General features: G+C 47.6%; 2 protein-coding genes across 9 annotated transcripts in view; one reads left to right on the forward strand and one right to left on the reverse strand.

Annotated features, from left to right (window-relative positions):
- LOC134346695 (ras/Rap GTPase-activating protein SynGAP-like) overlaps positions 1-16081 on the forward strand; it is a 663780-nt gene that overhangs the window by 592241 nt on the left and 55458 nt on the right. The gene's annotated exons all lie outside the window — the stretch shown is intronic.
- LOC134346697 (zinc finger and BTB domain-containing protein 43-like) lies at positions 1592-15403 on the reverse strand. Its single transcript, XM_063048245.1, has 2 exons — positions 15269-15403; positions 1592-4098 (listed from the first exon to the last, which is right to left on the reverse strand). Exon 2 carries the CDS (start codon positions 4069-4071, stop codon positions 2584-2586), a length of 1488 nt encoding a protein of 495 aa, XP_062904315.1. The 5' UTR covers positions 4072-4098; positions 15269-15403; the 3' UTR covers positions 1592-2583.

Below are 16081 nucleotides of genomic sequence, written 5' to 3' on the forward strand. Positions count from 1 at the left end.
ACGAAATTCAAAACTGTGATGAGAATGAAGGGAATGTAAACTCATCCACCAAACAGTTTGGGAAAGTAATCATATCTGAGCAAGCACTGGTTGTATCTAAGCCTAGATTCCTCTGTCGGCTAGCCAGTAAAATCAATTTCCTCATGACCATGTAGAACGCTCACGAGGTGAACTGGTTAAAATTAAGTCTCGGAATGTCTGATCAAGACTGCTAATTCTCCATTCAGTGCCCCTCCCTTCCCGAGATCCCCTCCAACCACTGACACTGTGGGATCACAAACAGGCTGCTAAGGATCAAATCCACAATATCAGATCATCCGTAACAGCACTGGCTGAAATTGCATAGAATATGTAAGTGTATAGGCCCTTCAGTACAAGATGTTGTGCCAACCTTTTAACCCACTCCAAGTTCAATCTAATCCTTCTCTACCACAGACACATGGATGAAAGGAATGGAGGGCTATATAAAAGTATCTTAAGTGTTCCTAGTGTACCTACCTTTAGCAGTGTGTTCTATGCATTCACCATTCTCTGTAAACAAAAAAGCTACCTCTGACATCTCCCTCTATTTCCTCCAATGGCCTTAAAAATATGTCCTCTCATATTAGCCAGTGCCACACTGGGAAAAAGGCACTAGCTATTCACTCTATCTCTATCTCTTATCATCTTATATACCTCCATCAAGTCACCTCTCATTCTCCTTCGCTCAGCACCTCAATCAACCTCTCCTTTCTAAGCCAGACTAATTTCCTCTGCACTCTCTCTAACGTTTCCACATCCTTCCTGTCATGAAGCAACCAGAAATGAACACAATACTCGTAGTATGATCTAACCAGGGTTTTAAAGACCCTCATGGCTCTTACTCTCAATACTCCGACTGACAAAGACCATCACGCCATACACCTTCTTAACAACCCTATCAATTTGCTGGGCAAGTTTGAAGGATCTATAGACTTGGACCCCAAGATATCACTGTTGCTCTACACTGCTAAGAATCTTGCAATTAACTTTATCTCTGACATCAGGATCAACCTTCAATCACTTCACACTTTTCTAAGTTGAGCTCATTTGCCACTTCTCAGCCCAGTTCTGCATCCTTTCAATGTCCCGTTGTAACCTACAACACTCTCCACAACACTGCTGACATTGAGAAGGGTTACAGTCAGGCCTCCCTGCTCTTTCTCACTGGTGCAGTGGTACAGCCACTTCCTTACAGCTCCAGAGATTCATGTTTAATCCTGACTTTGGCTGCAGATTGCATGGAGTTTGCACATTCTCCCCATGACCCTGTGGGTGACTAGCCAGTTGCTGTGGCTTTCTCTGATATCCCAAAGACATATGGGTTGGTGAGTAAATTGTCCATGGTAAATTGTCCATGGCCGTAGAATCTGGGGGACGTTGAGGGGGGCAAGTGAGGATAGTAAAGGTAATGGGATTCATGTAGGATTGGTGCAAATGGTCAATGCAGATTCTGTGCTATTAAGTCTGTTTCTATGCTGTAGTAAGTAGGAGCATCTTACTATACCATAAACCTGAGATGCCACTTCAGAATAAGCATCTGCGTGATCCCAGATAACTGGTGGCCAAAGACTGCACAGCAGCAGGCGATCTTGAACCCAGTCAGCGGAAATGTCTTTTATTCACAAGAAGAATTACATCTCAACAGAGGTTCACATAAATAGCTAAAAACACAACAAAATAAAAAGTTAAAATACTGTCGATGCTGGAGAACTGAACAAGAGGGAAGGAAGATACCCGCAGGGACAAAGGTTCTTGGTGGGCCTGGGAAGGGTATGCTTGTTGTTGAATCTTTCCTTGTTTAGAAAGAATTTGCAAACACTTAATACTTTTCCTGAGCGTCATGACATTTCTGAAGCACCGACAATACTTTCTAATGTGGTTAGTCAGCATGGAAGTACTGCAGCCAATTCACAGGCAGAAAGATCCCAGAAACGTCGCGTACGATAAACAGATCCATGAGTTGACGGATTAAATAAACAGCCACAACGCCTGTCAAAGGAGCGGCTGCAAAGTCTCCAACATCCACACCCCCCCCCCCACCCCCTAGGGACAAAGTCTAGTCTGTGAGACAGTGCTTGTGGCAGTGCTGCACTCCCATGACACCGGGAGAGTCACTTTCACGCTGAGCCATGGTCGACATGGTTCCTACAACAAAGCGGTGATGTCCTCCTCCTCCTCTCACCCCAGACACTTGAGAGATCCGCTGAGCATCTCAGTTTGAGTCCCATAAATATCAAAAGCGAGGGTGACTGTAAAAAATACTTCAATGCACAGCACCAGAATTTACATATACAGTATATGCATATCTTATATAGTTAAATACTAAACTTTTGCTAAAATTGTCAGTATGATCCGATCCAATGTGTAGGGTTTAAACGCTTGACTTTGCTGGTTCCACCAGCTCTCATCAGTAATCCTGCCAGCTCTTCCAGACTGGAGACAGCATGAATTGCCCACCTGCCCCCCCTTCCCAGCCCCAGCCCCGCCAGCAGCCCTTTCTCTTTGGTCAGAAGGGCAGGGAACCCCCACCTCCGACCCCACCCTTGGCCCGGGAAGCCGGGGTCAGAGATCGGCTGCGCCACTGAGGTCGGAGGGAAGGTCGAGGTCCGGGAGGGGGGCAGCGGCAGCGTGGTACAGCTTGGCGCAGGCGTTGCGGTGGCGGGTGAAGCTGTCACGCCACATGAATTTCTTGCCGCAGTAGTGGCACTCATAGGGCTTGTGGCCGGTGTGGATCTTCATGTGGCCCATCAGGTGGTGCTTCATCTTGAACTTCTTGCTGCAGATGGGGCAGCCAAAGGGTCGCACGTTCAGGTGCATGCTCATGTGCCGGTCACGCTGGCTCTTGTGGGCGAAGCTCTTGCCGCACTGGCAAGGGTAGAGCTTGTAGACGCCACCAGGGAAGTCGGAGGCAGCAGGCGGCTGGCAGGAGCTGGGTCCCGGCTCGCCCAGCACGCCGTACGCCCCATTCTCCTGGATTTCACTGCCCGGCAGCACCGCCCCATTCGGGCTACCTCCACCGCCGGCGCCTCCGCCCACTACCGCCCGCTCGAAGTGGAAGTCGTCCGATGAGCCATAGTAGTCAACGGGCTCATCATAGCCGGGGTCCTCGGCAAACTCGTCATACTCCTCGGCCAGTGAGTTGTGCTCCGGGAAGTGGCCGGCCTCATGATGCTCAGCCCCCAACCCCGTAACCTCTTGCTTCTTCCTCCTGCCCGGTGCCGGGTGGAAGGGACGTTCCTCCTCACTGCCCTCCTCTGATTTGCCGGGCTTCACCAGCGCCCAGCGTTTGTGGGGTGTCAAGCCCGGTGCAGGGTAAGGGCAGTCGGCACCGTCCCCTAACCCCCCGCCGCCACAGCCCTCCACCCCAAACTTGTCCCGCTCAGCCGAGTTGCTGATGACATTGTCCTGCTCCGTCTCCCGGTTCGGAGAAGCTTTATGACCTTCTTCCTCCTCCTCCTCCTCTTCCTCTTCCACCTCCTCGTCCTCATCCTCCTGGTGGTGGTGGTGGCGATGGTGGTGGTGGTGGTCTTCCTGCTTGACATCATCCTCCTCGGGCCTCTCGAACTTGGCCGGCACATTGGCCCCAGCCTCGGGGCCGTGCCAAGGGCTGAGGTAGTTGCTGCTGCTGGGTGACTGGTTCTGGCTGACAGCCTGGTGGCTGGGCGCGGGCGGCGACTGGCTCTCCTGCAGCAGCTCCGTGCACTTGTCCACCACGTGCCACATCTGCAGGAAGCTGGCCACCGTCAAGTAGCTGACGATTTCTGGAGACAGGATGGTCAGCTTGCCGGTGTAGGAGGAGGCCAGCACACTCTCGAAGGCCTTGGGGCTCATCACGCCAGGCAGGACGATCCGACTGGCATTCTTGAGGAGCACCTGGTCGTGGAAGTAGGGCGAGGAGGCGGCCAACACCGCCCGGTGTGCCTTGAACATCTGCCCCTGGAGGTGGATGGTGATGTCGCACAGCTTGCCCTCCATTCGCTGCTGGTTCAGCTTCCTCAGCAAGTTGTTGCCGAAGTTGGGGAACTCCACCTGAAACATCCCTGGCTCCATGGGCTTCCACCAGAGCCCGAACTGCACCTGGGAGAGGCAGGAACAAAAACCCAGTTCAACTACCCAATGCTTGGCTCTGGCCCCCGATCTCAATCAACATTGACCTGCCCCCCACCCCACACCCACACACACATACTTCTACCGGCAGGGCTCTCCCGGTCTCAGCCCTTCTTGCATGTTTCCCCCGGGATCAATAAAGTATGAGTATGAGTATGACTATGGCTATGGCTATGACTATGTCCTAGGACCCAAGAACAGGAGGCAATTCAACCACACTAACATCCTAGCTTTATCCATAATCATAGAGAAATACAGCAGGGAAACAGGCCCTTCATCCCATTAAGCCCTTGCTGACCACTAACCACTGATCCCATTTCATTCTCTCCACATTAGCACCAACTTTCCCTCCGTGACAAATTCTACTCACCAACACACCAGGGGCATTTTACAGTGGCTGCTTAGCCTAATGACCCATTGGTCTTTGGGATTTAGGAGGAAAACAGAACATCCAGGAGAAATCCACGGGGGGAATGCGCAAACTGCACACAGGCCGCACCGGAGGTCAGGATTGAGCCTGGACTCTGGCACTGAGAGACAGTGGCTCCATGAGCTACACCAATGCAACACTACCTACCTTCACTCTACCTACTCACCTTGGTTCCATATCCCCCAACACCCTAACCTAACAGCAACCTGCACATCTTAAATGAATTGATGGCTTCATTGCAAAGTCTGCAGACGATATGAAGATAGGTGGAGGGGCAGGTAGTTTTGAAGAAGTAAAGAGGCTACAGAAGAACTTAGACTGATTAGGAGAATAAGCAAAGAAATGGCAGTGGAATACAAGAGTCGGGAAGTGTATGGTCATGAACTTTGGTAGAAAAATTGAAAGGGGTGATTATTTTCTAAATGGAGAGAAAATATAGGATTCCCTAAAGGATAATTTGCAGGTTGAGTCTGTGGTGAGGAATCAAATGCAATGTTAGCATTGATTTCAAGAAGGAAGGATGTAATGTTGTGACCTATAAAGTATTGTGTGCAGTTTTGGGCCCCTTTATCTTAGAAAGGATGTTCTGAAACTGGAGAGGGTTCAATGGAGGTTCATGAAAATTATTCCACAATTAAATGGCTTGTCATATGCAGAGCATTTGATAGCTCTGGGCCTGTATTCACTAGAATTCAGAAGATTGAGGGGTGATCTCATTGAAACTTATAGAATGGTGAAAGACCTTGATAGAGTGGATGTGGAGAGGATGTTTCCTTTGGTGGGAGAGTCTAAGACCAGAGGACACAGCCTCAGAATAGAGGGGTGTACTTTTAGAACAGAGATGAGGAGGAATTTCTTTAGCCAGAGATTGGTGAATCTGTGGAATTCTTTGCCACAGGCAGCTGTGGAGGACAAGCCTTTATGTATATTTAGGCAGAGGTTGATAGTTTATTGATGGGTCAGGGCATGAAGGGATACAGAGAGAAGGCAGAGACTGGGGCTGAGAGGAACTCTGGATCAGCCATGATGAAATGGCAGAGCAGACTCGATGGGCCAAATGGCCTAATTCTGCACTAATATCTTATGGTCTTAAATCTGAAATTTGCGTTTCAACCCCGATTTCAGCAGCATTTTGGCTGACAGAAGTCTCTGAGATTACAAGAGCCGTTGACAGATAGTCAACATATTTTTCCCTTTGTAGGGGCATAAAAAGCAAGAGGGTGTAGATTTAAGATGAGAAGTTTTAAAAGGGATTCCTTACACAGAGAGTGGTGATATCTGGAACACACTGTCATATGGGTGATGTGATCAGATACAATCACTATGGTTAGGAGACACCTAGACAAATAGTTAAACAGGCAAGGCTCAGGAGAATGTGGTATTAATGTGGGAAATTGGGGTTCATGTAGCTGTCTGAGAAGGTCAGCTGGGATACAGTGGGTCAAATAGCCTGTTTCTGTGCTGTACGAGGTGCTTCCTGGTATCAATTGTTGGGTTAAACTGTAGTGTTATGCCCTCTTGCTGAAGCCTTTCTCTCTACAGAGAGAAAAAAAATTCACCTCCATCTCCATCAAAGCTTATGGGGTGTTAGTTTTCATAAGTCGAGGGATAGAGTTTAAGAGTCGCGATGTAATGATGCAGCTCTATAAAACTCTGGTTAGGCCACACTTGGAGTATTGTGTCCAGTTCTGGTCACCTCACTATAGGAAGGATGTGGAAGCATTGGAAAGGGTACAGAGGAGATTTACCAGGATGCTGCCTGGTTTAGAAAGTATGCATTATGATCAGAGATTAAGGGAGCTAGGGCTATACTCTTTGGAGAGAAGGAGGATGAGAGGAGACATGATAGAGGTGTACAAGATAATAAGAGGAATAGATAGAGTGGATAGCCAGCGCCTCTTCCCCAAGGCACCACTGCTCAATAGAGGACAAGGCTTTAAGGTAAGGGGTGGGAAGTTCAAAGGGGATATTAGAGGAAGGTTTTTTACTCAGAGAGTGGTTGGTGCGTGGAATGCACTGCCTGAGTCAGTGGTGGAGGCAGATACACTAGTGAAGTTTAAGAGACTACTAGACAGGTATATGGAGGAACTTAAGGTGGGGGCTTATATGGGAGGCAGGGTTTGAGGGTCGGCACAACATTGTGGGCCGAAGGACTATGAATCTATACGATCAAATTTTGTAAATTATCTTAAATATCTTAACCTTACAGGAATCTCAAGCCTGAGATTTGTATCTGCCATTATAGTGAAGTGTTTTAACCCTTGCATCCTTCTGTAGCACCTCTACTAATCCCTTCCTGAGATGTGATGCCCATGGGTGTTGTATGCCCTACACTAAAAAAGTAGTCTAACTGGGCCTCTGTTAACATTTAGACTGATGAGAGGTGTCAGCTTCCCCACAGCCTTTCAACCTGTCACGTCCAACACTTCAGTCTTGATCAACTTCAGCTTTATGTCATTGATCAATCAGTCTATTGAGAGACCAAATCAATCTATTCCGACTATCCAAATAACTCGATGTGGGAGGAAACCAGAGCACCTAGGGAAACCCAAGGGAAGAACGCATGAAGTCTACCCAGATAGCCCCAGCGGTTGGGACGAACTCAGGACGTGTACAGACCACAACAATAAAAGAGTATGCTGCATTTCACTGTCAAAATTGGTTTTTGGCCAATGAAAGACTTTTTGAAATTTATTTGCTGTTGTAAGGTAACACAAAGGCTAATTAGTACGTAGCAAAATTGAGACAAGGTCAAAGGACACTCTCTACTTTGACACAGTGTCACAGGATCTTTTAACATTTACCCAACAACCAAACTTATGGTCTTACATGTCATCAGGATAACAGTATGTGGCTACCACACACGAAGTGCTGAAGGAACTCAGCAGGCCAGGCAGCATCGATGGGAAAACACTGACCTGAAACGCCGACTGTACTCTTTTCCATAGATGCTGCCTGGCCTGCTGAGTTCCTCCAGCATTTTGTGTGTGTTGCTCGGATTTCAAGCATCTGCAGATTTTCTCTTGTTCACAGTACGTGACTATCCCTGCTCCTTCAGTATTCCAGTGGGAAGATCTGCTAAGAACGTGTGCTATTTCTTTGGAAAAAGATTTGGGGTAACAGTGGAGTAGAAGACTAACTGAAAACCAGTAGCAGCAGGTTCTTCAGTTGACAACTATCTGAAGTACACGATTGAAGTCAACTCCACATGTGGGAAATTGGGAAATTCCATGAGTCAACACGCTGTGTGGGCTGTGAGCAGAAGACTTATTGAACTCCAAGCAGGAAAAGATCATTTCGGTTCACCTGAATGATACAACTCCCTGTTCTATCCCTTCCGCTTTTCACTTTTTATTCCAGAGATTTTCTGCTTTTTTTCTAAGAACATAAGAAATAGGAGCAGGAGTAGACCATCTGGCCCATCAAGCCTGTTCCACCATTTAATAAGATCATAACTGATCTGGCCTTGGACTCATCTCCACCTACCTGCCTTTTGCTCATAACGTTTAATTCCCCTATTATGCAAAAATCTACCCAACAAATGTCTTTAATCAAAGGTTTTGTTGGTGATAGAAATTCACTGTCCTTTGGGGTAAGTGATGTTCAGTCCATTAACACCACAAAACATTCAGCCCATCCCTGAATCAAATTACCAATATGGGCATTATCTGGCAAGGTGAAAATGAGGTAGGAAATCCACTGGCAAGGAGGGAATGAAGCAGGAGTTCCAGTGGCAGACGGAACTGCCACAATGTCCAGTGGCCGTGGAACTGAACTATTACGGGATGTCCAGCGGCAGGCAGAACTGAGATAGGAGATCAGCTGCCCGATGGAGCTGAGGTAGAAAACCAGCCATTACTACAGGACCTACTCCCGCTGAGTGAATTTTTTCTATGACTCATTTCCTAGGATATGAAATATTTCCATATCCAAGGCTGAAGCTTTCACTTTTGAGAAGTTGGGGGTGAGCCACAATCTTGACAGCTGCTGGGAAAGTAATCACCAACAAATAGAAAGTGCTGATTAAATGAGATTAATACAGATGGGTACTTCATGGTGGACATGGCTTGTGTCAGTACGGTATAATCCGGCAGCCCAGTCTGGGAGCGGTATGAGTGATTTAGGGAGAAACATGGAGATGATGGCTTTCCTATATGTAGCTGCAACCTTTGTCCTTTTGAGCAGTACAGTAGCAGAGTTAGCAAGCTCCAGAGGTTAATACTGCCAAGCCCATAAGACAGAGGAGCACAATTAACACCTTCAGCCCATCGAGTCTGCTCTGTTATTCCATCATAGCTGACCCCCGATCCGACTTAACCCCATACACCCTTTCTGCCTCGTCATAACCTTTGATGCCCTGATCCGATCGGGAAACCATCAACTTCCGCCTTAAATATGCCCACGTACTTGGCCTCCACCGCAGTCTGTGGCGGAACATTCCACAGATTCGCACTCTCTGGCTAAACAAATTCCTGTTTACCACTGCTCTAAAAAGGTCGCCCCTCTATTTTGAGGCTGTGCCCTCTAGTTCTGAAACCCTACCAATGGAAACATCCTCTCCACATCCACCTGATCTTGTTCTTCCAATATTCGCGGGGTTTCAATAAGATACCCACACATTCATCTAAATTCCAGTGAAAACGCTCCTCATATGTTAACCCCTTCAATCCTGGAATTATCCTTGTGAACCTTCTCTGGACTCTCCCAAAGACAACACATCCTTTCTGAGATATGGGGCCCAAAACTGTTGGCAATGCTCCAAGTGCAGCCCAACTAGTGCCTCAGCATTATCCCTTTGCTTTTATATTCTATTCGCCTTGAAATAAATGCTAACATTGCAACTGACTTCTTTACCAGAGACTCAACCTGTAAATTAACCTTCTGAGAGTCTTGCACGAGGACTCCCAAGTCCCTCCGCACCTCTAATGTTTGAGCCTTCTCTGCATTTAAACAATAGTCTCCTCTATTGTTCCTTTTACCAAAGCTCATTATCATACATTTCCCAACACTGTATTCCATTCTGCCACCTTTTTACCCATTCTTCCAATTTGTCCTGCTGCAATCACATTGCTTCCTCAGCACTACCTACCCATCCACCTATCTTTGTATCATCCCTCATTTACACAACTACAGAGTACTGAAATGGTAAATGGTGGAAAAATTTGGGAATTCATTAGGACACTCACCACGGAAGCTCGTTTGTTGGTGACGCAATGCATGGTTTAAAAAAGAGCTCGAGTAGCTTTCGGGACTTCTTGACAGGTTGCAATCAGTGCAAGAGGTCACTCGTTGGTGAGGCAGCACGAGATAAAAAAAAGAACTCGAGGCCCTTCGTGAATTTTCAGCAGGTTGCAATCATTGCAAGAGTTCCTTCATTGGTGATACAGCACGAGGTTTAAAAAGAGCTTCTGGGACTTTTTGGTGAGCTGCAACCGTAACGATCCATAAGCCAACTGAAAAGAAGTGAGGTATAAGCGGAGCAGCCATTGCGTGAGTGGACAGCGTAGTCAAGCATCAGCTCAACAGGCTTAGGCAAAAACAGGCTTGGGAAAGCACAGGGAGAAGTTCTAAGTAAGTTTCTAGTAAGATTTTTTTCTGGTAGTACGCAACCAGTATACTGAGAATGGGGCCACAGTTAGTGGTACATTCCTTGTGTGAGATGTGGGAACTTTAGGAGACCTCCCTGATAACTGTATCTGCATGAAGTGTACCAAGCTGCAGCCTCATACAGACCGCTTGATAATCTTCAGCTCATACGGAAAAATGAGAAAGTAGTAACCCCTGAATTGCTGGGTGCCAGTCAGGAGAAGGAAAGGGAATAGGCAGCCAGTGCACAGTACTCCTGGTGCCATTCTCCTCAAAAATGTAAATCGCTTTGGACACTGTTGGGTAGGATGACCTACCGGGGGAAGGTGCAGTGACCTGATCTCTGGCACTGGCTCAGTGGGGGGGAGAGCAGGGGGTGATTACAGGAGTGTAATAGTGATAGAGGATTCCATAATTAGAGCAGATAGCAGATTATGGGGACAGAAAAGAGACACCCAGATGGTATATTGCCTCACTGGTGCCAGGGTCAAGGATGTCTCAGATTAGCATTCTAAAGGGGGGAGGGTGAACAGGCAGAATTCGTGGTACATATTGGTACCAATGACATAGATAGGAAAAGGGACTAAGTCTTGAATAGAGAATATAGGGAGTTAAGAAGAAAGTAGAAACGCAGGATCTCCTGGGTGGTAATCTCTGGATTGCTGCCTGTGCCACGTGCCAATGAGGTAAGGATAGGATGATTTGGCAGATGAATACGTGGCTGAAGAAATGGTGCAGGGAGCAGGCTTTCACATTTCTGGGTCACTGGGATCTCTTTTGGGGAAGGTGCGATCAGTATATAAAGGACAGGTTACACCTAAAACCGAGGAGGACCAATATCCTTCTGGGCAGGTTTCTAGAGCTTTGTGGAGGGTTTAAACTAATCTGGCAGGCCGATGGGAGCCAGAGTGATAGGGCTGAAGATGAAGTAATTGGTATACAAGTAGATGCAGTGTGAGGAAGGACAGGCAAAATTGCAGTCAGTGGGAGGAGTTAAAATGTGACAGGGGGCCAAAATCAAAAAGGGTGATGAATACAGCACTGAAGGTGTTGTATTTGAATGCACACAGTACATGGAATAAGGTAGATGATCTTGTAGTGTAGTTAGATTGGCAGGTACATTGTTGTGGAAATTGCCCAGTCGTGGCTGAAGAAAGATCATTGTTGGGAACTCAACATCCAAGCACACACATTGTATCGAAAGGATAGGCAGGTACGCAGTGGAGTGGGGTGGCTCTGTTGGTAAGAAATGCTCAGAAAGAGGTGACACAGGATCAGAAGATGTAAGGGTAAAAGGACCCTGATAGGAGTTATAGAGGAGTATTGTGAATAGTTTTGAGCTCCCATTGCAGAAGGTCCACAGAAGGTTCGCGAAAATAATCGAAGGATGAAAAGGTTAATTTATGAGGAGCATTTGACATCAGTGGGCCTGTGCTCGCTGAAGTTTAGAAGAACGAGGGGGGGGATTTCATCGAAACCTATTGAATATTGAAAGAAAACAACAGGAATTCTGCAGATGCTGGAAATTCAAGCAACATACATCAAAGTTGCTGGTGAACGCAGCAGGCCAAGCAGCATCTATAGGAAGAGGCGCAGTCGACGTTTCAGGCCGAGACCCTTCGTCAGGACTAACTGAAGGAAGAGTGAGTAAGGGATTTGAAAGCTGGAGGGGGAGGGGGAGATGCAAAATGATAGGAGAAGACAGGAGGGGGAGGGATAGAGCCGAGAGCTGGACAGGTGATAGGCAAAAGGGGATACGAGAGGATCATGGGACAGGAGGTCCGAGAAGAAAGACAAGGGGGGGGGGTTGACCCAGAGGATGGGCAAGAGGTATATTCAGAGGGACAGAGGGAGAAAAAGGAGAGTGAGAGAAAGAATGTGTGCATAAAAATGAGTAACAGATGGGGTACAAGGGGGAGGTGGGGCCTTAGCGGAAGTTAGAGAAGTCGATGTTCATGCCATCAGGTTGGAGGCTACCCAGACGGAATATAAGGTGTTGTTCCTCCAACCTGAGCGTGGCTTCATCTTTACAGTAGAGGAGGCCGTGGATAGACATGCCAGAATGGGAATGGGATGTGGAATTAAAATGTGTGGCCACTGGGAGATCCTGCTTTCTCTGGCGGACAGAGCATAGATGTTCAGCAAAGCGGTCTCCCAGTCTGCGTCGGATCTCACCAATATATAAAAGGCCACATCGGGAGCACCGGACGCAGTATATCACCCCAGTCGACTCACAGGTGAAGTGATGCCTCACCTGGAAGGACTGTTTGGGGCCCTGAATGGTGGAATATTGAAAGACCTAGATAGAGTGGATGTGAAGAGGATGTTTCCTACAGTGGGGAATCTAGGACCAAGAGGGCAGAATCTCAGATAGAGGGACATCCATTTAGAACAGAGGAAGAATTTCTTTAGCCGAAGGGTGGTGAATCTGTGGAATTCATTGCCACAGGTGGCTACGACGGCCAAGTCATCGGCTATATTTAAGGCGGAGATTGATAGGTTCTTGATGAAACAGGACGTCAAAGGTTACGTGTAGAACGCAGGAGAATGGGGTTCAGAGGGTCCAGCCATGATGGAATGATGGAGCAAACACAATCGTCCAAATGACCTAATACTGTTCCTATATCTTATGTGTTGTGGTATTTATATTGGCTGGTCCAGTTGAGTTTCTATTGGTGGTAACCCACAAGATACAGGCAGTAAGGTCAACGCAAAGGCAACATCATTGTTAGATGTTACAGGTAGGTGATTAGGCAATATTTGCCTACTTGCAACTGGATTTTGTCTAGATCTTGTCATCATCTTACGAGGTTAATTGGATTTGAACAAGGCACAGTTATCAACAAATATCCCCACTTTTGATATGACACAATTATTGATGAAAAATATGAGACAGATTGGCCCAGGGCAGTGCTGTCCAGAAAATATATCCAGTTAGACCATTCATAACTGTTCTTTCCCCAAAATCCTGGAAAATATGGCTCTTTGCCAGTTATGTATCCATTACCTTGTTGAAATCTCTGAGTTAGAAAGGGACAGAAGAAAGTTAGTGAACCATAGAAGGTCAAGCATTCTTAAAGAAGCTTTCACAATGATAAGGCATTTTGAAACACTTCATAAACAACGTAAGCAAAGCTTTTTTTCACTCTTGTAAAGGATACCAAATAAGCACACCACAGCTTCCCACACACAGTAAGTAAGTGGTACTGTGCAAATAATCTGGTGCAGAAAAGATTGACATAGATGTGGCCAGAATGGGAGGGCTTGAGTTATAAAGAGAGACAGGATAGGCTACGACTTTCACCCATCCACCCCACCATCCCCTTGGAAGAAATACAGTTGAGGGGTGACATTACAGAGGTTCATAAAATCACAAGGGGCATGGTTGAGTGAATGCTTATTGGCTTTTTTCTCAGGGTGTGGGGGGGACATCGATTTGAGGTGGGAGAGGAGAGATTTCAAGGAGAAGTTTTTCACACAAGCAATGGTGGGCAAAAGCAACCATCTGCCAGAGGAAGTGGTAGAGGCAGGAACAATTACAAAGTGTAACAGACATTTTGACAGGTACGTGGATAGGAGAGGTTTAGAGGGATATAGGCCAAGCACAGGCAATAGGCACCTTGGTCAGCATGGAAAAGTTGGGCTAAAGGGCCTGTTTCCATGAGGTGGAGCTCTGTGACTGCTCCCACTCAGTGTGATGATGCCTCCCAAAAAGTCATGGAGCACGGAAACAGGCCCTTTGGCCCACGACATCAATACTGACCATTGTGCTCATCTATACTAATCTCACTTGTCAGCATCACGTCTATATCCTTCTATGCATTGCATACTTATGTGTCTGCCTGAGCCTCTTAAACATACTAACTTTATCCAATTCCACCACCTATTCTGCCTGCACGTCCCAGATATCAACCAGTCTCCACGTAAAACAAAGCATACACCCTCAGATCTCTTTTAAACCCCTTTCCTCAACTTAAACCCAAGATCTCTTGTTATTGATACCTCATTGTGAGGAAAAGATCTTGCAAGATGTTTAAATATTAGCTTTATTTGTCACATGTACATTGAAATGTCAAAACATACAGTGAAATGCGTCATTTGTGTGAAAGACTGACACATCCAAGGATAAGCTGCAGACAGCCCGGATGTGTCACAATGCTTCCAATGCCAACAAAACATGCCCACAACGTACTAACCTTAAGCTTTATGTCCTTGAAGGAAACTGGAACACCCAGAGGAAACATACGCGTTTGCAGGGAGAACATGCAAACTTCTTCCACGCAACACCAGGAATTGAACTATGATCACTGCTGCTGTAAAGCATTTCACTAACTACCACAAAATAGTATAGTTCTGACTATCTAGCTTGTCACAATCTGTCAGGTCACCCAGCAATTTGCATCACTCCAGGAAAAACAAGCACAGCCAATCTAAACTCTTCCCATATCTGAAGTCCTCTAATTCAGCCAACATCCTGGTGAATTTCTTCACCCTTTCTAGAATTTTATAAGTTACAGCGTTATGTCTCGAACGTTTCTATTCTGTGCCCTGAACCACGGAGGCAAACATGCCTTATGCCTTCTTCACCGCCCTACCGACTTGTGATTCTGCTTTCAAAGAACTATGGACTTGGACCCCGGGTATTTCTGTCCATCAACATTCATCAATGCTTTTCGATTTCACGTAAACGCTTTAGCCCACTTGACTTCCCATCTTGTACTTGTCATGATTAAATTTCTTCAGCCAACGCTCTGCCCAACTTTTATAACCATTCCCACACCACCAGCATTCCCAGAGCAGCGCTCCCTCAGTACCGCCTCCCAACAGCACCCCCCCCCCCACCCACCCACCCACCCACCAACCCACCACTGCACGGCGCTTCCTCAGCGCCGTCCCTATCTCCCACAGCGCGGCGCTCCCTCGACAGTGTACGGGCAAGCAGCCTCTCCAACACTGGGCAGGTCCGCAGCAGTCCCCGCTATGTCCTGTCAGTCGAGGCCCGGGCTGCAGGATGCCCGTTTTCTCAGTCGCCCTACTGCCAGGGGCTAGGCGTACACTTCGCAAAAAGTACCGCTGCATTGTTACAGACCCGCCGGCCGGTCTGCTCGTTCTGGGACTACGCACCTACTCCAGGCCCAGGCTGACAGTAGAGAGGCCGAGGCCTGCTTCCCCGCGGCGCTCGGAGAGGGTCAACAGGAGAGGGGAGGAGGATATTTCCAGAGTCGGTCGCACTGCGGCAGACAACGGATCCGGCGATGCTATCGCGGCTCTAAGGGCGGCTCAGGCCTTGCGGCACTATCACCACCTTCTTCATCCAGGCGAATGGCAGCCCGGTGTTCGGCTCCTGTCGGCAGCCTCCGGCCCGGAACTCAGCTTGCTCGGCAAATCCCGACCCGGCACTCGGCTCCCGTCGGCAGTCTCCGGCTCGGAGCTTTGCTCGGCAAATCTCGGCCCGACACTCGGCTCCCTTCGGCGGCCTCCAGCTCGGAGCTTTGCTCGGCAAATCTCGGCTCCCGTCGTCAGCCTCCGGCTTAGTGTCGGGATTTGATATTGCAGTTCCTGCACCCCGGTTCGAGGATCAAGTAAATAACTGCAGTGAGACTCGTCCCGTTGCAATACTACTGGAACGTGATTAGCTGAGGGAAAGTTTCCGTTCATTAGCGTATTAAATGAGCACATTTATCAAGTAATCTGAGGCAGGCTTTGTTACCACACACCACATGATAACCCCGCATGGTACCACCTTTGCAGTCGGAAGTTGCAATTTGTCTTTGAAGTTAAGAGATCGGCCCCTGCCGTGGGGAGGGAGGGGAGACCGGGGACTTGGAGAATAAACTGGCTTGAACGAAACTGTTTGGGTTGCCAGAGAGCAATTATTCACATTGAGGTGTTCTCCCCTCTATAAAGTCGCTGAGGTAGCAAGCCATGTAGAACTCA

This window comes from Mobula hypostoma, chromosome 5, assembly GCF_963921235.1.
Source record: "Mobula hypostoma chromosome 5, sMobHyp1.1, whole genome shotgun sequence".
Lineage (NCBI taxonomy): Eukaryota > Metazoa > Chordata > Chondrichthyes > Myliobatiformes > Myliobatidae > Mobula > Mobula hypostoma.

Coding starts and splice junctions, on each gene's coding strand:
- LOC134346697 (XM_063048245.1), bottom strand. CDS start 4,071: ATGGAGCCAGGGATGTTTCAGGTGGAGTTCCCCAACTTCGGCAACAAC.